This window comes from Aythya ferina (assembly GCF_964211825.1).
Source record: "Aythya ferina genome assembly, chromosome: 16".
In the NCBI taxonomy this organism is placed as follows: Eukaryota; Metazoa; Chordata; class Aves; order Anseriformes; family Anatidae; genus Aythya; species Aythya ferina.
Window position 1 is genome coordinate 1,302,869 of NC_140315.1, and position 24,247 is coordinate 1,327,115.

At 62.8% G+C, this 24,247-nt stretch overlaps 1 protein-coding gene across 1 annotated transcript; it reads left to right on the forward strand.

The window, feature by feature from the left end:
* The first annotated feature begins 73 nt into the window (after positions 1-73).
* LOC311445931 (tyrosine-protein phosphatase non-receptor type substrate 1-like) lies at positions 74-23,905 on the forward strand. Its single transcript, XM_084538522.1, has 17 exons — positions 74-298; positions 1,011-1,354; positions 1,500-1,695; positions 2,104-2,143; positions 2,417-2,571; positions 3,337-3,444; positions 7,097-7,244; positions 8,067-8,125; positions 13,224-13,476; positions 13,837-13,922; positions 19,498-19,848; positions 20,019-20,333; positions 20,440-20,781; positions 21,016-21,117; positions 21,546-21,567; positions 21,678-21,717; positions 22,430-23,905. Exons 1-17 carry the CDS (start codon positions 220-222, stop codon positions 22,682-22,684), a joined length of 2,895 nt encoding a protein of 964 aa, XP_084394648.1. The 5' UTR covers positions 74-219; the 3' UTR covers positions 22,685-23,905.
* The last annotated feature ends 342 nt before the right edge of the window (positions 23,906-24,247 follow it).

Below are 24,247 nucleotides of genomic sequence, written 5' to 3' on the forward strand. Positions count from 1 at the left end.
CGCAGGCATCGGGGTGAGCGCAGGGTGGCTGCCAGCCAGGACGCGTTTCAGGGGTTAAGTCCCGCTGTGCTCCTGCCCAGCTCGGCCTCCCGCTGCCTGCCCCGTCCGTCCGGCAGAGGGGCAGGCACCAGAAGCGTTAACAGCACGCGCCCGTGTCCATTTCCTGTGCAGCTTCTCGTTTTCCTTCTGCAGTTGGAGCGCAGATTTTCGGCAGCGCCGATGGCTGCGCTCCGCGCCGCGCTGCTGCTGGCTCGGCTCCTGCTGGGGCAGCTCAGCCTCGTCCCGCTGTGTCTCTCAGGTGAGTACAGGGCAGCGGCACGGCAGGGGCCACGGATGGGTGTCCTGCTTCCCAGCCCCACTGCCTGCTTGCTGCCTCTCGGGGGGCCGGGGTGGGTGACCCGGCCACCACCGCAAACCGCTGCCACGTGCACGGCTGCAGAAACCTTCCCCGTGCGGGGGTTTTCCTCCTCCGACCACCTCCGGGCTGGTGCGGGGCTGTCTGGGGCACGGTGGTCTCCTGAAGTGCCCGCTGCCTGCTCGGGAGCCCCTTGGCCATTTCCCCCAGTGCCGGGACGTGGTGTTGGGCCCCGGGGATGTGCCCGACGGTGAGGGGTGTGCGAGGTGCCGGGTGCTGCGCTTTGCTGCCCTGGGGGGAGCTCGTGTGGAAAAGCAGCCGGGGGCTTTGGGCAGGAGGGACCACGGGGCGGGATTCGGGCTCCTGTTGCACAAGTTTCGCAGCACTGGAGAGTTTTTCCTGCCTGGAATTCCCCCGTCTCCCTCTGGCGCCTCGCATCAGTGGCACAGTGGGAAGGGATCTCTCCCCGTGCCCGTTTTGAAGCTGGCTTCCACCGCTCCCGTTTCGCGCTGCTTTCTCCCCCACACCCTGCACTATTTCTGGGCTAAAGCGCTGAGCAAGCTGCGGGTGCTGTGCCTGTGCCGGGCAGGGGGGACAGAGCAAGCTCTCGCCTCCTTCGGGAGCTCAGCCCCTGCTGTGCTGTCGCTGTCCCCAGGTGCGGATGCCCAGGCGGGTCAGGGCTTTCAGCTGCACCAGCCCCAGAAGATATCAGTGATGGCAGGGGACACGCTGACCCTGAGATGCACCGTGACTGCAGCGGGTCCCAACGGCCCCGTGAAGTGGCTGAAGGGCTTGGGCAGTGGCAATGAGACCATTTATGACCAAAAAGGCTCCTCATCCCGTGTGACAAGGGCAGTGAATGAGTCCAACACAGACTTCACCATCCTCATCAGTGACGTTCGCCCCGAGGACGATGGCACCTATTACTGTGTGAAGTATCGCAAAACAGCCACCAGTGAAGAGTTGTATCGGAGTGGCGATGGCACGGAGGTGGTGGTGGTGGGGGGGGGTGAGTGGGGCTCCCAGTACAGCCCAGCATGACCCCACTGTGACCACCCCAGCTTGGCCCCAGCCCTGCCTGCGGCCAGACCCACGCTGCCCCGCGCCCACCACCCTCTCCGCGCTCTGCCTTGTGTCTTCACAGGGACTTCTCCATTTCCCAGCGTGGAGGTTGCAACTGCCGTGCTCTTCTTCCTCCTCCTTATCTTCATCCTCATCTTCTGCGTGTACCACAAGAAGTGTCGGGGTGAGGGGCAGAGCCAGGGTGCAGCCGGGGCACCCGCAGGCGGCTGCTCACCCATCCCCATCCCGTGCTGTGCAGGGAGCCCGGGGACCCCCAGGTTGGTACCCCCACCTCCTTACTCTGCACGCTGAAGGCAAGCAAACAGCCTCACACCTCTGGCTCCTGCTTTCTGCTCCCCCCAGAGCACTGATTTGACCCAGAAAAGATCCTTCATTCATTCAGTGGTGCCTCGCTGCACTGCACTGCATCCCTCATGTCCGTGGCCGGCTGGTGTTTTGTGCCCCAGTCCCTGCAGGGCCTGAGGCCAGCCCGGGCACTGGGAGCATGCTGGCCCTCTGCTACACATCCAGTTTTGGCACAGTGCAGCTGTGTGCTGGGGAGCTGAGCTGAAATTCGGGCGAGAAATCATGCCCTTCTGTACTGTCCACGCGTGCTGTGTGCCGTGGGTGCGGTGGGGAGGGCGGCTGCCTGGCCCTGGCTCTAACATCCTCCTTTCCCCCAGCAGCGATGTCCGGGATGCAGAGACCCCGAGGCCACCCCAGCAGGTAGGAGCGAGCTGTGGGTACAGGGCAGGGCCCCCAGCCCCGATGCCCCGATGTGGGGGAGCTGCTGGGCACCTGCACCTTTGGCCGGGAGCCTTGGGGATGCCGTGGCCCCAGGGCCAACGCAGGTGCAGGGCGAGCAGCAGCTGCTGCAGGGGGGCTGCTCCTCGTGGTGAGGGGCATCCGTGGGGCTGTGGCATGGCCGACCCAATATTAAGGTGCTGTAAGGGAGCTCTTTCCAAGGTTTTGTACTGAAGGTATTAACCATTTGCACAGCAGAGCAGCGAGCAGAAGGACATCCACTACGCCGACCTGCAGCCCCTGCACGAGGCACCGCAGCGCAGCCAGAGCCCCGGCGCCGACCGCTCCGAGTACGCCAGCATCAGGGCAGCTGCCAAGTGACGCACGGCCCCGCCACGGCCCCGCCGGGGGCTGAGGAGCCAGCGCCGGGGGAGGAAGCCGAGACGTCCCTGAAGGGCACCCGAAAGAAGAAGTTTATCTGTCTGCACAGCACAGCCGGCCCGAGCTTGGTATCTGAGCCTCAAAGCTCTCCTAATTCATTCCCGTCTCGGTGGCTGTGCCATGCAGGAGCAGGCTCGGTGCCTGAGCTGCCCTGCCCGGGCTCGCAGCAGCCACCCCGGGGGCCAGCAGCAACCTCGAGTGCAGGATCGGGGCCCCGTGCTGGGCAGCTCTGCCTCGTGCGAGCGCCGTGTGGTGCCGATGGCTCCGCGAGGACTTTGTGCACACCAAACTCTGCCAGAACAGGCCACTGGAACTTGCCCAGCCCGGCAGATCCATGATTTGTGTAGTGTCTGAGCCCGTCCTCATTAAAGCCTGCTAGCAGCCGTGCTGCCCAGTCCTGCCGTGTGAGAGTGAGAGTGAGAGCGATGCGCCTGGCCTGCGGGGTCCGGGGAGATGTGGGGCTTGCACAGCCCTGTGCCCACTCACTGCTGTCAGCTTTGTGCCGAGCTGCCACCACCCCAAGCCCCCCTGGGGGCAGCTCCCAAGCCCAGCACAAGCCCAGCAGGGTCGGAACAAAACGGAGCAGGCTGGGGACAAAGAGCAGGATCCCAGCTCTGCTCCGACCTGCGCCCCAAGTGCCCAGCTGCTGGGCGAGGAGCAGGCTGGACACCCCAACCCCGCAACCCCAGCACTTGTGACGCTGATTCCTCAACCCACTCCTTCCCTATTCTTAGCCATTTTTAACCTCCTTCTTCTGACCACGCGCCAGGAGAAGGAGGACGGGGTGAAGCGAGGCAGGAAGCCGCGTGGCGAGCGCTCCGTGGCGCAGCTGCAGCAGCCGGGTGTGCCTTGGCACGGATCCCCCAGGCGCAGGCACCTCAAACACTTGGGTTAGGGGCTCAACACACTCCTCCCGCAGAGAAACCATCGCTGCTGCCTCTCCGGCCCTGAGATTTGTTCGCAGTTGCCAGCTTCCAACTCCCTTTATCTGTTGTTCTCTGTGAAATCAAAAAAAAAAAAAGGAGAACCGAAAGAGGACAGCGCGACGTGTCTGCGAGCCTGGGTGCGCGGGGGGAGCCTTATCTGCTCAGAGCTCCTGTCAAGGGGCAAATTGTGGTGGGGGGAGAGAAGCCACTTGTGAAATGAATTTGCATGGCTGAAGTAACATCCCGTGCACCCGGGGACATGCCTTGGGGGACAGTTTGAGGACATTTCCTTCAGGAGCACTGCTGGAGGCACTCAGCACCCAGCGCCAAGCACTCGGAGCACGGTTTGGGGGGATTTTACCAGGCAGGGGGCTGCCACCAACACAGACCCCTCTGCCCAAGCCCCCGGGGGACTCGGGGCAGTGGCACCGGGTGAGTGGGGAGCCAGGACAAAGCTCTGCGGTCCAGTGGAGCTCACGCAGAGGCAGCAGCTGCTGCAGCCAGCGCTGGGAGATCTGCCTCGTCCCCTGCTCGGGGAGAACCCGCAGCCTCCACGCGGGGACGGTGCTGAGAGTCCCGAAAACGATCGCGAGCAGGAGTATGTAAAACGTGTGGGTGAGACTGAAACCGGGGAGAGACCTCGCAGACAAGGGGAAATGAAATCTGAGGGCACGCAGGGCTTTTGAAGCACCGGGCTGGGCCGGGAGGGGGGAAATCCAGTTTGACTCGAGCATATGTGAGGCGGCGAGGAGCACAGCGCCGCGGAGAGCCGTGCGCCTAGGAAAGGCCCAGGTCTGCGGCTTACAGCCCAGGAGAGGGATTTGGTGGTTATTATAGGAAAATCCTTTAAGCCAGCAGCCTGGGGTGTGCCGGCAGTGAAAGCACAAACAAGCACCCGAGCGTGGCACCAAGGTAGGACCGCGCTGGGCAGCGCCTCGGGGGGCGGCAGCGGGGGGTCCGGCGCTGCCGGCGGTGGCACGGGGGGGGGGAGACACGAGGGACTTGTTGCTCATCCTTCCTCCGTTTGGTTCGTGGTGCTGCCGGGTGTCACGTCCTGCTGGGTCGCACGCTGGGGTGAGAAACGCAGGTGCTGGAGCCGGCCTGAGAGCTGCCGGGGGCTGACGCAGCTCGGCGGGTGCAGGCGGTGCCGGAGGGGGGGCTGAGAGGAGGCAGAGCAGAAACGCTGGCTGGGTGCAGGGGGGGGAGCAGCTCCCCCAGCCCCAGCTTGGGGTTGTGTTGTGTTGGGGTGAGGGTGCAGGGGGGGGACGAGGGACCTGGTCATGGCCCCACCACGTGTGTGCGCTTCAGCTGAGCACAGGAGCGCAGCGCGGGGCTGTCTGCATGGAGGTAAAGCCCAGCAGAGGGGCTGGGGAGAGGCTGAGCCGTGAGGAGGGGTCTGCAGAGCCCCCCGCTCGGAGGAGAAGCAGAAAGCAGCAGTCAGGGAACGGCTGAGGGGTGTTCAGGGGCTGTCCCAGCATCTGCTCCGTGCCTGTGCCGAAACCAGCAGGGAGCACGGGCCTCCGGCAGCAAGCGTGCAAAGACAGCGAGCGGGCTGGGGGAGAGCTGATGGACGAGGATGGGCCAGCACCCAAAGCCACAGGGCGCCCTGCCATCGGGTCCCAGAGGTGTTTTGGGGTCCCAGTGCTGTCCTGGGGACCCTGCGGTGCCACGGGGACCCTGCGGTGCCACGGGGACCCTGCAGTGCTCTGGGATTGCTGTGCCAGGACACCGACGACGGGGAGCAGCACCAGGAGCTGGAGGAGTGCCTGGGGTACCCTGAGGGAAAAGGAAAGGGCACCAAGATCTCAGGGACATTTCAAAGGGCCCCAGGAAAAACCACGCGGGTCTCGTTTGTGCCTGCTGCCTCTCCGGGGCCATGCTGCTGCCGGGAGAAGCGCGGGGATGCTGCATGGCCAGCACCCTGCACACACCGATGTCCACGGGACATTTTGGGGTGCCAACACTTACTGGGGAGCAGGAGCTGGCCGCCCACCAGGACGCATTCAAGCCTTGGCTCCTTTTTGGGGCCAGGCTGGCAAGAAGAGGCAGGTGGGAGCGATGCTGGGAGCAGGGCTGGGATCCAGCCTGGGGCTCAGCGCCGACGATGCCGAGCGCAGGCTGCCCAGGCGTGCCTTCGTGTGACGCCGCTGCCTGTCCCCACGCACCCGCCGGGCTCCGTTTTTGCCGTCTCAGGGGGCAGAGCAACTCGAAACCCCGCCAGCTCGCCATTTATCAGGGCAGCACTTTAATTGGAAAGCGAGGGCTGGAGCAGAAGCAAAGCGGTGACACGCTTTGTGCTGGTCCTGATTTATTTCGCGTCTTACTTATTGAATCTTATTCCCCAGTTTCATGGTTATTGTGGATTTTTATTAAAGGGGATAAACAGGGCTGGGATTTGGGGTTGTCATAGGAACCGCTTCCGTGCCGCAGCCTCGGTGCCAGATCCATCCTTCCCCCCAATTTCCTGAGATGGGGGGGGGGTTCAGCTCTCTGTGGCACACCAGATATTTTTCCAGCCCCTAAGCTCAGCCTCATCCATGGGGACATCAGCGGGACCCCAGGGCTGTGAGCTGAGCAGAAGCATCCCGTGGATGCTGCTCGTCCCTGTGGATTCTCCGGTGTCTGATAGGAGGCTGTGCCATTGCAGCTATCGCTGCTGGGATCCTCCCTGCCCTACCTGCTCGCAGTTTTGTGACACCCCTGGGGACAGCACGGGGCAGGCTGGGGACTGCCCTTCTGGCCGTCCTCCGTCTTTCCTGCCACAGGCACGAGGGGACAGAGAGTGAAAACGAAAGCTGTCAAACCCCTTTAAATCCAGCGATGGAAGGAAATCCTTCACACCCAGCGCTCGTTTAGCCCGCTGCTGCTTCGCCGTAGGATGTCGGTGAGGCCACGAAGTTGGCAAGGATTACAGAGGGATTTCCAGGGCCGTGGGACGAACAGGAACATCCAGTGCTGAGGGAAGACTCGCTTTGTGCTCTCGGCATCTGACGGGCCGCTGCTCAGGGACCGCTGCCAGCCGGAGCCGGCACGGGGAGCGCAGCCCCTGCATGGGGCCGGCGCCCACGGGGGTGGCAGGGTGGGCAGGGGGTGTCCCGCCGGCTCCGGTGGTGCCCCTCGTGTCAGATCAGCTGAAGGTGGCACAATGCTGTGGTCCTTGTCCCCCCCCCAGCACCCCCACGTGCATCGTGCCCCAAAGGAGCCGCGCACAGGGGCTCGGCTCAGCTCAGCCTCCCGGGGATGCTCTGGTGGGGCTGCAGCACCGTGAGCAGGATTTACGCAGGGAAAAGAGCCCAGGGCTGCTGCTCGGACTGGGGAGATGATTTTGGGTCACCCACGGCGAGGGCAGGGTGAGGGGGGGACTCCAGAACCCAGCTCCTCCCGGCACAGAGCGACCTTAAAGCTCGGCCGCGCTTGGCCACGGCCGCGGTGCTGGCAGCGCCCCGAGCCCAGCACAAGTGCCCCTCTCAGGAGAAATGCAAGGGGAAGAGAAAAAAAATATTTAGAGAGGCAGGAGAGCTGCGGGAGGCAGCCAAGGCACAGGCTGAAAGCGCTTTCTCCGTGGCAGCGGCCACCCTGGCCAGGATGCTCTTGGCCGTGGATGTGCCCGGGGGTGCTGCCAGCCCCCAGGGGCCGTGCCGGCGCCGGCAGCTCCTGGCACGGTGCCGGTGGATGAGCTCGGTGGCGCCTGGACCTAGGGATGCAGGAAGAGCATCGTGGGCAGGATGCGGCCCCGAAGGGCCCTGGGTGGGGAGCGTGGCCCTGCTGGGGCTGGGGGCGCGGCGAGGAAAGCAAGGCGCCCTGTAAAATAATTGCTCCTGACAGATGCGTTTCTTCCGCGAGGCTCGGGCTTAATTTTATCATGGTATCCGTAACCATGGCGACGTGTAAAAATAACGTCTCTCCGAGCAAGGCGAATTCCCCATAAACATCGCCCGGTTCCAGGAGCCACGGGAGCGTGGATGGGGGACTCCCGGCCCTGGGGTCAGCACAGCATCGCCCAAAATCCACCACCACCACCACCACCATCGCCGTGCCCCCACGGGTGGCAGCACCCCGGGGCCTGATGGTGCTCGCGGCCCCGCTCCGGCCTCCCCGGCTGCTGGGACGGGTTCAGTGTTTGGGTGAGGGATTCACTCGCTGAATAATTAACGGTGTTAACTGCTTACGCCTCTCGATGATGATTTCATTTGCTAATCCTTCGGGCTACCCGGGGCTCGCAGCGGCTAATTGGGTGGATGTCATTAACGCTCGCGGTCAGGAGCGGCTGCTGAAGGGCTGCGCTGCGATGAGCACCGGAGCGCTTCGTCGTGCTGCACACAAGTGGATTTCGCTCCCCGGGACCGAGCTCGGTGCCCTGGTGATGTCCCTTCTGTCCCCACAGCGGGGCAAGGACCCAAAGGTGCGCTTCTGGTTGCCCTTTGGCTTCGGGGAAAGAAAAAAAAGAAAAAAAAAAAAAAGGCAAAACAAACCAAAGCCTTGCAGAAGCATTTTCCTCACGCTCCCGGCAGCAGCACGGATGTGCCTGGTGTCTCTAGGGCCAAAGCAAACAGCCCCGAGCTGCAAGGCCACTGTGGGGACATCGACCGCGGGGACGGTGAGCGCAGGGACAGCGGTGCCAGGGCTGGTGGCAGTGCTGGCGGTGCCAGGGGCTGTTCAAGCACCAGTTTGGGGGGGTGCAGCCACGAGCAGCCCTGCTCAATGCTGGGCTTGGCCGCTTTGGGCAGGCACAACGCCGTCCATCCCGGCTGCGGAGCGCTTCCCATCTCCACCACGATGCCTTGGACGTGGCCGTGGGCTCAGGAATAACCCTAACAGCACCCAGCACCACGCCGGGGGGGGCACAGCGGGTCTCCAGCCCCTCACCAGCTCCCCATCGTGGCCGGAGCTGCCCCCTAAACCTCCTCCAGCACAAATCCACCACCAAGCCCGGCTCCGAGTCCTGCAGCAGTCCCGGCACCTCCAGTGAGGGCTCTGACGAGCAGGAAGCGATGGGCAGAGGTAGCCCAAGGTGATCAATCCCCCGGCGTTCGCAGTTTTCTTTTCCTCTGAGGGATTTTGCCAGGCAGCCCGGCCAGCAAGGAGTTACAGCAGCCGTGCCTGGGAGCGCGCTGAGCATTTATCTGCCGCTGCAGCCTCGGATGCGCTCTCACGATAACAATTTGCAATCAACAAAGAACTTTGAGGGGATACAGAAACAAAAAAGGCAGAAGAAAATCAAGATAATATTGCTCCTCCCTCGGCCGCATCCTCACCCTGTCGCAGATATCGTGCCACCAAGGGGGGACCAAGGTCTTCTCCAGCATCTCTCCAAGGGGCAGTGGGCTCAGGGACCCCCGATGTCCCCATGGGCACCCCGTCTGCACCCCATCCACCCACCTGCAGCACCCAGGAGCCTTCGGCCTCAGAGCCTGACCCTTTGGCATCCCCAGGGGGTTTCAAGATCAGCCCTAGATGCAGGCACCCCCCAACATCTTTCCATGGCCCCCTGAGCCTTGCAGCCGAGGGGTGCAGGATTGGGGCCCCCCCTGGTGAGCTGCCCTGGCTTTACGGGGTGCAGGCAGGGCTCTGTAGGATCGCAGCACCCCCAGCCAGCGAGCAAAACTTCCTCCGGAGCAAGGGGCAGGATCCTGCCCTCAACCCAGCACGGCCGAGGGCTCCCGGCAGCCAGCCAGGCAGCGAGTGTTTTTCCCACCGTGTCAGCATTTCCACCCCGAAACCCTGCGTCCCTCTGTCCAGCTCCCGGCCCTATGGCCTCCAGGTCCGGCCGGGGGGGGGGCAGGCAGGCTGCCAGGCCAGGCACAGGATATAAAACCACCTTTCCTGCCGTGACACAGCCTGGCAGGAATTCCCCGTAGGAACCGTGCCGGGCTGCGTTAAGGACGCCCGGTGGAATTACCCGGCTCCGGCACCCACTGGGTGCTGCTCAGCATCCCGCGGGGGCTGCATTGCCTGGGAATGGGTGAGCCCCAGCACGGCACCGGGGCACGGGAGCACTGCTCCCCCTGCTCGCAGCCAGCCGTGGGGATGATCCGTCACTGCTCCTCACGGGGTGAGGGGGAATAAACCCCACAAATGCTCTCAGAGCATCGCTCCCTGCACCGGCATCCCTCCCTCCTTCCCTCTTTCTCCCGGCGCAGAGAGCAGCAGGAATCAATCAGAGCTAAACTGGTCCATAAACGGCGTTTTATGGGCTTCAAGGGCACCCCCTGATCCTGGCAGAGCGCTTGAGCAATGCTATAATTAATCGGGCTGTGATGAGAAACGTGCCCCGGCCCCGCTGGGCAGCGAGAGCGCTCAGCCCCGGCACCGCCACGGCCCCTTGGCGCAGGGAGCTCGGGCTGCGAGGTCCCAGCTGAGCCCTAAATCACACCCTAAAAGTTTAACCAAAGCAGGAGCAGTTCCTACGAGGCCCCTGAGATGCTTTTTGGGCACAGCCAGGCTCTTGGCACTGGGAGGAAGCCGCCCCCGGACTCCACAGCTGCTCCCGGGCCCCTAACGAGGCACCTGCAGCTAATTGCCCCCGGGATAATGGGATGCCTGGGGGCTCTCTTCTCCTTTTTGCAGCATTGTGGTGCTGGTGGTGGATGCTGCAGCAGGAGCAGGCAGGTACGATGCCCCCCTCATCCCTTATATGATGTTTGTGGGGCTGGGGTGCTTCCCCCACTATTTTTGCTGCCTTTGTCCCTTCCCCGTGGTCCAGCTCAGCTGGGTTTGTGTCCGTGGTGCCCCGTGAAGCAGGCTGAAGGTCGCTTCCTTCCACCCCTGTGTTGGCGTATCGCTCGTTAGAAGTTAACATCAGATAAACTAATTTAAGCTCTTTCTGTACTGGATGTCTTGGGCTAAGTTGGCAGGGTACCTAATGAAGCTGAAGCTCCATTTGTTGTGCTGGAAGCCCTAAATATCAGCGGTGTAATTGGAGCTACCTACTTTAGAAGCCATTTGTGTATTTTTTCTTCCAAGCTGGAAGCCCAGGGAGGGTGCTGGATCCGAGGCTCAGGGGGTCTGCAGGACGTGCACCCTGCCTGGCGAGCTGGAAGGGGCTCGATTTTTGGTGCTGGAGCTGGAGGACGGCGGTGCTGAGCATGCTGCAGGGTGGCTGAGCTCCTCGTTTTGCTGCAGGAGCACGAGGCGGTGTTGTGGCATGGTCGGGTCACTGTAGGGCTGGGATGTGATGGAGCGGGGGGGGTCCCTGCAACCCTCAGCACCTTGCTGTGGGGAGCTGTGCGCGTTATCGGTGGCTGTCACCTGCCTGGGGACAGTTCTGAGCCCACACCCTGCTGCTGGATGTTTGCTCAAGGTGTTTTCTAATGGTTTGCTGCCACCTCCATCGTCGGGCTTGCTACCAAGCCTGTGTTTGGCACACATTTGGGAACTAAAACCTCTCCCACCCCGGTCACCTTTGAATTCCCCTCCAGCCAGGCGAGCTGCTGCCGTGCAGACGGAGCAGAGGGGATCCGACAGGCTGATGGGGGGAATAAAAGAGCCTGGGCAAAACCAGCGCTGCAAAACCTTTGTCTGGGGCTGCCCCGTTGGGTGCTGCCGGGCTCTGATTCACCATCTGCCCCAAACCCTGCCCGCCAGGCGCTGCCGCCCAGCTGTGGCTCACCTCAACCCACGCAGCCCTTTGAGGAAGCCACCCGCTGCCTCGAAGCCCCAGAAGAGCACCGATCCCCCCCCCCCCCCCCCAAAAAAAAAAAAAAGCCCTGCTCAAACCCTTCCCCAACCCTCCACCCAGCTCCGGGGTGGGATGCTGGAGCAGGGGCTTCTCCTGGAGGCGCGTGGGTGCTGGAGCAGACGGAGCTGTGCGTGATGGTGCCGTGCATCCGACACATCGTGCTCCTGCTCCTCTCCCCTCGCTGCAGGACGGGGGCTGCCCACCCGGGGTGGCTCCTTCCAGGCCCCCCAGCAGCGAGCGGAGGGGCCGTGGGCAGGAGGCGGGTGGTGGTGGTGGGGGGGCGCAGCGCAGCCTGCCCATATGCTCCCTGATGGGGAGCACTCGCAGCTCTTCCCGGGAAGCTCGAGCTGCGCCATCTGCTCTGCCTCGGTGCCTTCTTCTCGCGGAGCTTTTTTTTTAAGCCCCAACTTCTCCTTCCCCGGCGCTCCGTGGTGGCGGCTGCCTGCGCGCGGGCTGTCTGCGCTCTGCCATCGCCTCCCAACAGGTTGTCTGAACCCTCGGCGCCGGGCTGAAACCCAGCAGGCCTTCAAGAGCTCTATTTAAAAATAACCTGGGAAGCACTGAAGGGCTGCGGGGCGTCCCGACAGCACCTACTCTCTCTCTCTGGGTTCCTGCTCCCAGAGGTGGTTTGGGAGGGGATGCGCGGCACCGCAGGGTTTCCACAAACCCGCAGCTAATCCCGTGTCCTCTCCCCCCGTGCAAAGCCATTATTTATCCCCACGCCTCGCTGCCTGTGCAGCAAGCCAAAGGCCAAACCAAATGGCTCCTCCGGGCCCCTGCTGCTTGCTCACGTGCTCGCCAGATGTGGGAAGGGGAAATAAAAGCAGCAGCTGCCCTGGGCTCCTGGGGACGGCGGTGGCCGCGTGTTAGATCTCTCCTGGGCTCCCTGGGAATTGCAGGGGCCAGAGCAAAGGAGCGCAACCCCCAGCTGTTCCGGGGAGGTCCCTGGGGTCTGTCCTGGCTCCTAACCGAGTTAAATCAGGGCTGGATGCAACATGTGGGTGTAGCTGCACCCAGCAGGGCCGATGGGGAAGCTCGCAGGGACGGGGACGAGAACGCGCCTGGGCTGAGACGTGCGCAGATTGACGGTGCCAAGTCACTTCAGCTATCTTTGCTGGTTGTTTATGGGAAGCTCTAAATAAAGCCGACAGCCCCAGCGGCTGCCGGGGAAGGAGGCAGGAGCTGCTGGTGCCTGTAGTGGTCCCGGCACAGCCCCGGCTGCTGCCCTCGGGTCGAGCTTGGTGTGAGAGAGCCCTCGGCTGTGATGGGTGCTGCGGAGCTGAGGCTGGGTGCTGCTGCTCAGCTCCTGCCTGCAGAGCTCGTACCTGTCCTGGGGGGGCTGAATTATCTTCAGGACATGCTGCGGCTCCTGCTTGGAGCTGCCAGTGTCGTGTGTGGCTGCCCAAGGTGCTGAGGACCGAGCCGGTCCCCGGCCTTGCCGAAGCACCCACGGGTGCTGGGAGAAGCTGCGGCAGGAGCAGGCTGTGGAGGACGTGTCCTTGTGCCTCCCCTGGGAGGGACTCTGTGCTGGTTGAAGCAGGGAGCTGCAGGGACACGCATCCTGGGGATGCGCACGTCCAGGCGCCCTCTTCCTTTGCTCCCTCCCTCGTCTCCATTTCCCATCGCTGCTGTTCCCGTCCCCTCCCAGCAGCTGGGCTCACCCTGCTCACCCCATTTCCCCGCTGGGGGGGGTCCTGGGGGGGCTGTCCCGCTGTCCCCAGGAGCCCTGCAGGGCTGGCTGCAGGCATCTCCAGGAGGGTCCCCATCCTGACCCCAACGCGCCGACCTCCGGACCCCCACTCGTGCACCTGCAGCGGGTCCTGTGCAGCCCCTTGGGAGCCCCAGACCCCTCGTGCAGCCCCCAAGGGGCTTTTCCCCCTCAATTCTACCCTGGGCTGCGTGTTGAGGGTGGGGGGGCTCCAGCCACCGACCCCCGATCCTGGATGTGCGCCCCTGCTTCTTCCCGTGCGCCTTGGCCAGGGGGGCTCCGGGGGGGGGGGGTCGGATCCTTCCGTAGCCCACCTTAAGAGGGCGGCGTGCACCCGGGCTGCCCCCCGCAACTTCTCCGGGAGCCAGGCGGGGCCGGGCAGCTCGGAGCCCCCCCCCCCCCCCCCTCCCCAATCCTCCGCCACCGGGGCCGGCCCCAGTCCCGGTGCCAAGCAACGGAGGCGGCGCCGCGGCGGGGCAGGGGCGGAACGGGCTCGGCACGGCTCGGAGCGGCTCGGCACGGAACGGAACAGCCCTGGGGGGGGTGGGGGGGGCTCGGCCAGGTCGGTGTCCGTGGCTTGGGGGGGGGTTGGATACCGGGAATGGGGGGGTACAGGGGTTGGGGGGGGGTGGGTGCTGCGTGGGCGCAAGCCGGCCGTGCGCCTGCAGCGGAGCGCGGAGGGGAGAGGGGAGGGGGGGGTCGCACGGCCATCCTTCCTCATTTTGGGGCTGCGAAGTGCAATTTCCTTCTCCATCTGCAATTCTGCATTTTAAAGGGGGAAGGAGAGAGAGGGAAAAAAAAAAAAAAAAAGGGAAGAAAAAAAAAAAAAACAACGAATAAAAACCAAAACCAATCAACGAAAGCCAAGCCCCGGGGGTGCGCGCTCTGAAACCTTCTCGTGTCTGTTCCCCCCCCCTCTCAGGAAGAGCCCGGCCATGGAGCTCCTGCCCCGCCGCCCTGCCTGGCCGCTGACCTGCCTGGTGCTGCTCAGCCTGCGCCCCTGGCCAGGTAAGGTGCTGGGCCTGCTCCCTGCTGCTTTTTCCCTGCGTCCTGCCGGGTGCTGCCCGCTCCCTGCTCCCCAACCTTCCCCCACCGTGTGCCGTGCGCTCCCCGCGCCGGCTTTGACCTTTTTCCTGGGTGACCTAGAGCGTGCCGATGGCGAGCGAACTTGCGGGGAGAGCGTGGTTGCTTTTTTTTTTTTTCCCCTTCCTTGGGGAAAAGATGCGGGGAGCAGGCAGGGCTGGGAAGAGGCATGGTGCTCCCAGCCGTTTGCCAGCACCCCCCCCTTGCCAGCCGTGGGAGAGGCGAATCTCGGCGAGCAGCCGGCGCTGCTGCTCCCAGGCCGCCCCGAGCGGCACAGCAGCGTGGTGGAGGTGCTGGGGAGGCTCCACGCCAGGAGCTCATTTTCCCTGCTGCCCCCCAGGCTCCCCCCCCCGTGACTGCGTGCAGCTCCTGCTGCGCTCTGCCCAAGCGTTGAGCACCGGGGTTGCAGGATTGTGCCATGCCGGGCACCCCACGCCTCCCAGCCCTCCTTCCTGGGCCACTTTTGGGTGCCCCCAGGTTGCTGCAGCCTGCCCGGGGGTGTCTCTGCCCTCCCCAGGGCTCACGGCACCGCCGGTCCCTGGGAGAAGCTCGGGGCTGCAGCAAGGGAAGGGCCAGCGGAGCAGAGCTCGTGCCGCTCCCTGGCTGTTTCTCTTCCCTCGTGCGAGTGGGAAGTTTCTTGTCCTGCCAGGAGGAAGCCCTGTGGTGGAGGCTGCTTTCAAGGATGTTTCATTTCTAGAATATTTAATTTCGGTGCTGTTTATCTCGAGCGAAACTGCTGAGGAATCGCTCTCCTGGCCCGGTGTCTTCTGCACCTCTGGGGAGGAACGGGGCGTTTCGTGCGAACCTCGTGGGGCGAAAGCAGTGCGCCGTGTTCAGGAGCGTCTCCCCAGTGGGCGTTTTGCCTGCTCCATCCAAATTTTGCACCCCTCAGCTGGAGCCCCCTGCGAATTGCCCACCTCCAGCTGGGCTGAAACGCCTCGGTGCTGTGCGGGGGGAGCTCCCCAGGGCCTTTTGGAGACGTTTGCTGTCGGAGCTTCGCTTCGGCGGGGAGTTGAGCGCAAACTCGAACAGAAAGCAAATGCTTTCGCCACAGCGCTGCTTGTTTGCTCAATTGCCTGATCACGACTGAGGAGTGTTGGCCCTAAGCTGGAAACTCCTGGTTGCTGAAAGCCAGCGAGGCTCTGGCTGTGAGCTCCGCTTCAGTGAACCGCTGCGATTTCCTGCCACAAATGAATGGCTCAAGCGAAGCTGTCGAGCTTAATCAAATGTCGCCCCGGAGGGAGAACCCCTTTTTTCCAAGCCAGTGGTAGGGAAAAAAAAAAAAAACCATCCTGGCCTCCCAACAGGGCAAAAGGTGCTGGGTTGCCAGCTGGTGAGAGCGGTGGTTTGTGCGAATGGTTTTGGGCGCAGGCATGCAAATCTCTTTCCACGTGGGTTTGGTGGAGACGCTGCAGGGAGCTCTCCTGCCCCCGTGGTCAAACCCAGCCTGACCTCGAGGAGCTGGCACGGGCTCCTGCTGCTGCAGGAAGCCATCGCCGAGCAAAGGGGAAAAGAGATGAGGCTGCAGGATGCCTTTCTGTAGGGCAGAGGGGAGCAATGTGCTGGAAAACCCAACTGCAAAGCCCCCTTGTGAAACCTCCGCTGCTCCCAGCCCTTGGCTGCAGGCTCTGCTCAACGAAGGGCTTTGGGGGCGCTTCCCGGAGGCTCCGAGGAGGAGGAAATCTGTTCGGTCGCGGGGCTCTGGCTTGAGATCTGTTAAATTTCTGTTAACGCTGTAGGAGGGGAGCTCGCAAGTGGTGGCTGTGCGTGATCCGAGGCTTCCTCTGATGTCATTCTGTAAAATATAGCCCTACTACGGCCCTCCCCGCGCCCGCCTGGGATCCGCGCGGCGCTGGGTGACTATCTCGCTCCCTTTTTCTTCCCCCCAAACTGCAGCTTCCAGGCTCTTTTTATAGCCGGCACCTGTTAGTTTCCCCGGCAGCCTCCCTGCTGCAGGTGAAATTCCAGGAGGATTATTTTGGGGTGCCTCTGCCCATCCGCGCCCGGATGCCGGCGGCCAGCTGCACGGCGCCCTCCCCTCGCCATCCCCAAACTCCTTCCCCGGCGCCTTCTGAAGAAAATCTATTTTTACCAGGACTCATTCGAGCGCTCTCGCTCCAATTCAAACCCTGGCCTCTTACAATCTGTGCGCTATCAAATACTTCAAAAAGGTGGAGTTAGAGGGGAAAAAAAAATGTGTCACCGAGATGGAAAACTTTCACCGCAGCGGGAGAGCGAGGTGGTGGTGTGCTCTTGATTGAAATCAAATAAAGGACGAGGGCTCCAGCAGCCTGGGCAGCATGGTGCCTGTGCTCCTGCCCTCTCCTTGGGCCTGCAAAAAGCCCTTTGGTAATTTGGGAGTGTAGGACAGAGCAGGTGATAAGGGCAGAGCACCTGAACTCCCCTCGACCTTGGTGGCAAGAGGGAGAGGGCTGCGCTCCCTCCCCAGGAGGTTTGGGGTCTGGCTTGTCTGTCCTCTAAGAAAAGAGCTTTATGGGGTGGCACTGCGGGATGTGGCAGGTAGGAAGCTGGCTTTGCTGGGCTGCTGCTCATTGTGGGGCAAAACACGGTGGGAAGAGGTAAAGGCACAGGGCGGCATGAGGAAGAGGAGATGTGAAAGTCTGAGATCTCGTACATGATGCGAGGGGAAGCTGCCCTCAGGGGGAGGGAGAGAAGGAGCCTCGGTGGAAACTTTGCATTTTTCAAGCTTGCATGTTCTGGGGTTTTCAATCAACTTCCCCTTTGTGATTTCCCATCACGAGGGGGGTGGGGGCATGGCTCTGTGGGGTGCTGCCGATGTTGGGAACTGCTTGTGCCCGACCAGGGGATGTGGGGCAACGAGCAGGGGACGTGGGGAAGCCTGCACGGCGCCTCGAGGGGCTGCCGGGGGAGCTCCCAGCACCTCGTTAGGGCAGCGTGGTGTTAACACGACGTATCATGGCTGAAGCTCATGGATAATAAATCTCCTGCGAATCCCGAATGTGGCGATCCGAGCAGAGCTGCGTGAAAAATCTCTGAATTAGCACAGTGCCTCACAGCAGAACTCACGGGGGGGGGGGGAAATAGCCAAAAAGCCTCGTCTCAGCCCGATCGGAGGGTCTATTTTGGAGCCGTGAAATGTTTTATGTAACGACCAAGACCGAGAGCTGCCAGCAGCTGAGGCAGCACAGAGCCCCGTGCTCCCTGGCTGCTCTCGGGTGCCGGGGCCAGCAGCAGCCCCTCGCCTCGCTGCCCGGCGAGGAGGCAGAACCGAGAAATACTCTCAGCAGCTGAGCGATGCTTGTGCCTTGACCCTGTTCTGAAACCCCTCTCAGAGACCCCAAAGCGGGTGGTTTTTCCCCCACCGCCTTCCTCCCCTCCGGGCACGACGCGTGCCTCGCCGAGAGCTCGACAGATGGAGAGAGGGAGGATGCAGAGGGAGCGCGTGGCTCCGCGCGGGCTGTGCTGGTCCCCGGGAGCTGGGCAGCTCCTGCAGCGCACGGGGCCCTCCGGGTGCCCATGGGGATGAGGCTGAGGATGCTTTTAGGCAGGATTGCAGCGGGGAGGAGCGAGCAAAGCTTTTGTCACGCGGTGCAGAGGGGGCCCAGCTCCGGTCCCCGCTTCCCGCAGCCACCCACGGCTGTGCCCGGCCCTTTTTGCAGCACCCCGTGCTGATGAGCCACGGGGCAACGTGGGTGTTGTTGGCCAGATGGGGCAGGAAGCAGATAGCAGCACGCATCCTGCAGCCAGGCGGCTGCCCTGGGTCTGCAAAGGGGTCATGGGTTTGTGCTGGGGGTGGTGATCCCGGTGCCTGGAGCTGCCCCATCCCCTCTTTGTGCTCCGTTCCTGCTCCACTGGAGGCTTTCCAACTTCTGTGCCATGCTCAGATGCTCTCAGGAGAAGCTGCACCAGAAGTTGTGCCGCGTATTGGCCCTCTCCGGGTTCAGGGTCTCTGCTCTGGGGCTGCTCCCCCCCTCCCCAGCCACGCATCACCCCAAAATCTCAGGCTCTGCCTGCAGAAGCCCAGCCCGTTGTGCACAGGCAGGAAATGGAGGCTCAGCCTGAAGGGCGCGCTCAGGTGTGACACAAACCTGTTTTCCACCTTTCCACGCCTGTCTTTTGGCACAAGCTTGTTTTGGCATCGCGCGCTGCTACCACGCTGGCTTTGCTGTGGCTCCGAAGGGAAATGCTGAGGCCTGAAGCTTTTGGCTGCAAGCGTCAGCCCGCGCAGAGCTTCAGCGAGCTGCTGCCCTGGCCAAAAAGCCTCAAAGATGAGATCTCCATGCCTGTCTCTTCCTGTGGCTTGGCACGGAGCTGCCCCCGCGTGGGACTGAGGTGCGTGGGGCTGCAGGGTGCGTGGGCAGCCTCGTGGGAGCCCCTGCCCTGGGATTTTCTGGTTCAAGAGTCGGGGCGCAGCCGCAACCCAAACGGAGCTGAGGAGCAGGCTGGGCTGGTTGCACCACAGCTCGTACAAAGTCCTTTCTGGAGGCCCGTGGCCTTCATCCGTGTGCTCCCAGTGCTGGCAGCTGCAGCAGGAGCTGCCTGCCCAGGTCTGGCAGCCTTCACACAGCCGTGGCACCGCTCCTGCACGCCGCTCACCAGCCCCGGGGTTACGGCGTGGTCAGCAGCACCCGGCTGTCCCTTATCAGCAGGGGAATTCAGGCAGTGCTCCCACCTCCACGCTGCTTAAAAACCTTCCCTCAGGCGCTCATTGAGTTCAGGTGCAGTAACTACAGCCCTACGACAAGCGTCACCAAAATTAATAGGTGGTGGAGCCGCGGGGGGCTCTGCCTGCGGTGCTGCGGCTCCCTCGCCCCATGGGGAGCGGGGACGTGGCCGGCTCCTGCTGGGCTGAGCCGTGCCTGCTGCGGTCACTGCCCGGCCGTGGGGAAGAGCAGAGCTTCTGCCCTTCCCCTGGAGCCCTCGGGGATTTTGTCCTGCAAAGGGTGCATGCGGGAAGGGGCACGGGGTCGGCTGCATCAGGGCGCCGCGATGCGGAGCCGCTCTGAAGGTGACGGGTTTCCTCTGCCGGTGGTGAGGAGGAACAGCGGCTGCCTCACGGGCTTCAGCTAACAGCTGGGCTCTGCTGGGGCTGAATTCGGTGCACGCGAAGATGTTCAGTGCAGAATGTGGTGGTACAGCCCCAGTCTGCGAGGGGAGACCGCGGCTTGGCGTTTGGCATTGCGTGCCCTTGAGTCCTCTTGGCTGATGGCAGCGAGATGCGCCAGGAGGGGGAGGCAGCAGGGCTCGGCTCGAGGTTTGGGCTGTGCAGAGCGTGAAATGCGTTTGTGCAGCTGGGCTCTGGTCGGCTCCCCAGCTGAGACCTGCAGGCACGGGCTGTGCCTGCTCCTGACCTTCTGCCTCGGGGTGTCGGCACAGAGCTGCCCACGAGTCCTGTGTCGTGGGGACAGGCACGGAGCCTGGGCTGGCAGATGCTGTCGGGGGGACAGACACTGGGATGGGGGCCACGGGGCTGCTTCTGCAGTTGGAAGGGACCTGATGGAGTTTGGTTTGTCCCCAGGTGCCGATGCCCAGGCGGGTCAGGGCTTTCAGCTGCAACAGCCCCAGAAGGAGGTGTCGGTGAGAGTGGGGGAGACGCTGAACCTGAGCTGCACCGTGACTGAAGGGGGTCCCATTGGCCCCGTGAAGTGGCTGAAGGGCTTGGGCAGTGGCAATGAGACCATTTATGACCAAAAAGACCCCTCAACCTGGGGAAAGAGGGCAGGGAATGATTCCAGCACGGACTTCACCATCCTCATCAGGGACGTCCGCCCCGAGGACACCGGCACCTATTACTGTGTGAAGTTTCGCAAAACACCCACCGGTGATGAGTTGTATCGGCGTGGCGAGGGCACGGTGGTGGTGGTGCAGGGTGAGTGGGGCTCCCAGTACAGCTCCCAGCAGGAGCCAGCCCTGCCGGGTCAGCCCCCGTCCCGTCCCCTGGGCTCTGCTCTGGGGCAGGGGCTCAGGAGCCGGCCCAGGGAGAGGGTCCCGGGGCCAGGGGGGCACAGCCTGGCTGATGGACCCGCGCTTCTCCCACAGCCAGACCCTCCAACCCCACTGTGTCCGGGCCCAGTGACCGAGTGGAACCGGGGAAGACGGCATCTTTCACCTGCAAGTCTGGGGGGTTCTTCCCCAGTGACATCGATGTGAAGTGGTTGAAGGACAAGACCCTGATTCAGTCTCAGCTGCCCAATGTCACCCCTGAGCCATCGAACTTCACCTACAGGCTGTCCAGCACCGTGACGGTGACGCTGCAGAAGGACGACATCCGCTCAGAGCTCACCTGCCAGGTGCTGCACACCACGCTGACGGCCCCGCTGAACAGGAGTTACCATCTGAGCGAGATCCTGCGAGGTGAGGGCTCGGTGGGGACCGGTGCTCACGGCCCCGGGGCTGGGACAGGGCCCCCATGGACACGGGGCCGGGGGACGCCGTCTCCAGCCGCTGCTTCTCTTCCCAGTTCCCCCCAGCACAGTTGTGGTTCAGCCTCCAGGCTCCGTGGGGCTGAACGAGACGGTGAACTTCACCTGCTACGTGCAGGGCTTCTACCCGGGAAGCGTGACCGTCACCTGGCTGGAGAATGGGAAAGAGATGAACATGGGGAGCACTCCTCAGCCAACGGAGACCCCCGAGGGCTTGTTCGATCTGAGGAGCATGGTCGCAGTGCAAGCTGTGCAGGAGAAGAACGGCTCCGTGTTCACCTGCCGGGTGGTGCACGAGGGCCAGGACCCCCTCAGCAGGAATGCCACGCTGTGGGTCACCGCCTCAGGCCAGAAGGAATCCAACTCCCCCTACACAAATGGTGCGTGTGGCCCCTGAGGGCAAGGCTGTGGGATGTCACCCCCCTGGGAGAGCTCGAAGTCCCACCAGAATTCGGTCCAAGGTCTTTGTGTCCTTGGGGGGGTGCTGCTGGGAACCCAAATGTTGTCCCTGCTGCTTAGAGCGTCTCTGCACCGACCCCAGCTGCAGGGGCTCATAGTGCTGCCATTGCCTCTGGGCCCATGGTGATATTTTTGACCTGTGATTCACGTTTTAGGCAGTTCGCTCTTCATCTACGTTGCGGTGGGAGTGGTCTGCACCGTGCTGGCGCTGCTGGTGGTTGCAATTCTCTACCTCATCCGGGTGAAGCAGAGCAAGGGTAAGGGAAAACACACGTGCGTGGCAGGGAAGCAGCTGCCTCCAGCCCCTTCTTCTCGAGCATCGGAGCTTTGATGCTGAAATTCACGGCTGCAGCTCCTGCAGAAAGGGGAGGACAGAGCAGAACTCGCAGGGTGTTTGCAGGCTGCGGGGAAAGCTCTGCCTGGTGCAGAATCAAATGCGCTCAGTTCTCCTTGTGCCCAAAACACCTGATGCCACCCCGCATCTCCTGCTCTGCACCAGGAAAAGTTCTGCACCAAATGAAGTCAAACTTCTGAAAAATGCAGCCTCTTGTCTCTAGGAAAAATGTGCATCTGCTCTTGATTTATTTATTTTTTTTTTTGTGCGTGTGGGCTAGCATTCCTTGGGAAGTGGGGGTTACTTCGTTTCCTGAACCATTTCTTTCCTAACCTATTTCTCTTCTGGCAGGTAAAAGCTCGCCATCTGCTAGGTAAGTGCAGATCTTCTCCCCTCACTGAGTCACCCATCGCCCGCTCCATCTCCAGAGAAGAGGCGAACGGGGTGCTCGGTTGGTCTGACCCGTCTCCTTTCCCCTTCCAGGTTACATGAGCCGGAGAAGAGCAGCGGGACAACCACCCAGGTGTGTCCCTTACCTGTGGGACCCAGGGAGGGGCGAGCAGCCGGGAGCCAGCAGATGTGGGAGCGTAGGGTGGTGGTGGTGGCTCCTGTGTGAAGCATCTCAGTGTCTCCACGCTGTGGCCAAAGAGGGAGAGAAGGGAGGAGAGGCTGCACTGGGGATGGATGCTCGCTTCCCAGCATCTCTTCTTCTGCCTTTGCCTCTTTTCCTTCTCCTCCTGGGAGAGGTTGGGTTGCGATGACTGGAACCAGCTGCACGGTGGCGAAGGAGGCTCTTCGTGGAGGAGTTCTGTGTGTGGTGACGTGGTTGTGTGCGATATCGTGATCAGCAGCAATCTGTCCGTCCCACCCAGCCTGTGCTGGCTCCCGTGTGGGCAGCGTGCAGCTGGTGTCATTAGAAGGGTTGGGGGCTGCTGCGTGAGGCCCTGACCAGGATGGTGGTGACGGGGTTGGCATCAGCAAGGGACCCCTCGGGAGACACCTCTGCAAGGCCTGGTGGTGGCTCTTGGCTCCTGCTGGCTCTGAGCTGTGTCAGTGGCCACTGGTTTGAAGGCACGGGGTGAAAATGTTGCTGCAGGGTTGTCCCAGCTGGCTGCTGGCATAGCTCCTGCTGCATGAGCAGAGGCTGAGCCGTCCCGGGGCAAGCAGCAGTGGGGTGGGCACAGGGGGGTCCTCGCTTGTGCCCTCGGAGGAAAACCTTTTGGTATCTCGCGCAGGACTCCGACCCCAACAACATGACCTACGCTGACCTGAACTTCACCAAAGAGAAGAAGAACGTCCAGCGGGTCATCGAGGTGAGCCAGCAGTCGGAGTACGCCTGCATCCAGGGCAGCCAGGCGCCCGCCAGCAACGACAACCTCACCTATGCAGACCTGGACATGGTGCACCTCAGCAAGGCGCCCCGGCGGCCCGCCCCGTGCCCCGAGGAGACCACCTCCGAGTACGCCAGCGTCCAGATCCAGCGGCAGTGAGCGGGGCTGCACCGGCTGGGGCTCGTGGGGTCCAGGTCCTCCCCAGGGGGGGCTTTCTCGGCAGCACCGACTGCTACGGTACCTGCGGTTTGGGATGGAAGCACAGCCTTTGGCACCGCGGCCGCTCCCGGGGGCTGACTTCTGTCCGCAGAGACTTGTTTTTTGGGGCAACGTTGGGGACTCCTTGCCTGTGGGACTCCCCCTTGGCCGAGAGGGCCCCTGAGCTGTGGTGCGTTGGGTTTGCTTGCGAAACCCAAGGATTCATCGCTGGAAAGCGCTGCAGCTCGTCAGGAAACCCTGGCTGGGCTTAGGGGGGGGACCGGGACAGTGCCTCCGAGCCAGATGCTGTAGGGATGCTGCTGCCACGGCTTCCTGCAGCTGGGGGGCCCCTGCTCTGCCTTTGGGGGCTCTCCTGCCTGGAAAAACTCTGGCTTTAAAGGAAGGACGTGAGCGTCCGCCTCTCTCTTCCCAAGTGTCTCTTTTGCGGGCTCTCACGCCGTGGCCACCGAGGCTGGGGAGGTGTGTGGGGTGTGCGAGGTGAGCCGGGGCTGTGCTGGCTTTCCCATATCGTGCTGCCTGGGGCACTGCAGCTCCCTGGCACCAAACATCTTCCTCCTCCTCCTCCTCTTCCTCAGCCTTGCCCTGCTCCAGGACCGAGCCGTGCTCCCTCTGCAGCCACGCAGCCCCAGCCGGGCCTGGGGGGCCGCAGCGAGGCCCTGCTCCCACCCCCCTTTGGGCACAGCTCCCCCCCCAGGCACTGTTTAACATGTTTTGACTGTTCGACATGTAACTCTTAATTTTTAGAGCTTCAAACCCAATGTTTCTTGTGTCGTACGTGGGTGTACTGCCGTGTTATGTAGCACTAGAATAAGATGTGCAAAATTAAGGACGAGGCCTACGTTAAAAAAAACAAACCCTAAACCCTGTAGAGCTTGAGCGTCTCACATGCCCCCTTCCACCCCCCCCAGGCTTGGCTGGGGGGCCAGGCCAGCTCCCTGCAGCCAGGGTTGGGGGGGGACACGTGTCTTCATGTCCCCCCCACCCCAGGACATGGTGTGGGGACACCCCCCCCCCATGGTACCCACGGGGCCCGCGTGGGGCATTAGGGAGCCTCGACGCTGCTTCGGGATCTGTGTGACTGCTTGTACTGACCACGACTTGTTTCTCTTTTCTTTTTGCTTGCGAGATATTTTTATAATAAAAGTGAAAAGTCCTGCGCCGGCCCTGCGTAGCAGCAGGTCTCTGTGCTTGGGGGGTCACCGTGTCACCTCCTGGGGGGGGTTACATGGTGGGCTGGAGGGTCACAGTGGGCCTGCAATGGGGGACAAGGCCTCATCCAGCACCATGAGGCGAGGAGTTTGGGGTCAGGGTGCTGTGCCAGGGCACCATGAGGAGGGGGCAGTGCTGCATGTGGCTCCCCCGATGCCTTTAGGTGCTCTGCAGTCCCAGGAGGGGACGTGGGGCAGCCCCAGATGGGTATGGGGTGGTTCTGTGCTGGGGGAGAGCTTCTGCCATGGGGCCTCTCCCCCCTCAGAGACTGGGGCTGGTGGTGTCCTGCTTGGA

Excerpts from the sequence above, each read along its gene's own strand:
- LOC311445931 (XM_084538522.1), top strand. The coding sequence starts at position 220 with ATGGCTGCGCTCCGCGCCGCGCTGCTGCTGGCTCGGCTCCTGCTGGGG. Across the intron at positions 2,144-2,416 it reads CCCCGAGGCCACCCCAGCAG|CAGAGCAGCGAGCAGAAGGA; the intron begins GTAGGAGCGAGC and ends CCATTTGCACAG. Across the intron at positions 20,782-21,015 it reads CAACTCCCCCTACACAAATG|GCAGTTCGCTCTTCATCTAC; the intron begins GTGCGTGTGGCC and ends TTCACGTTTTAG.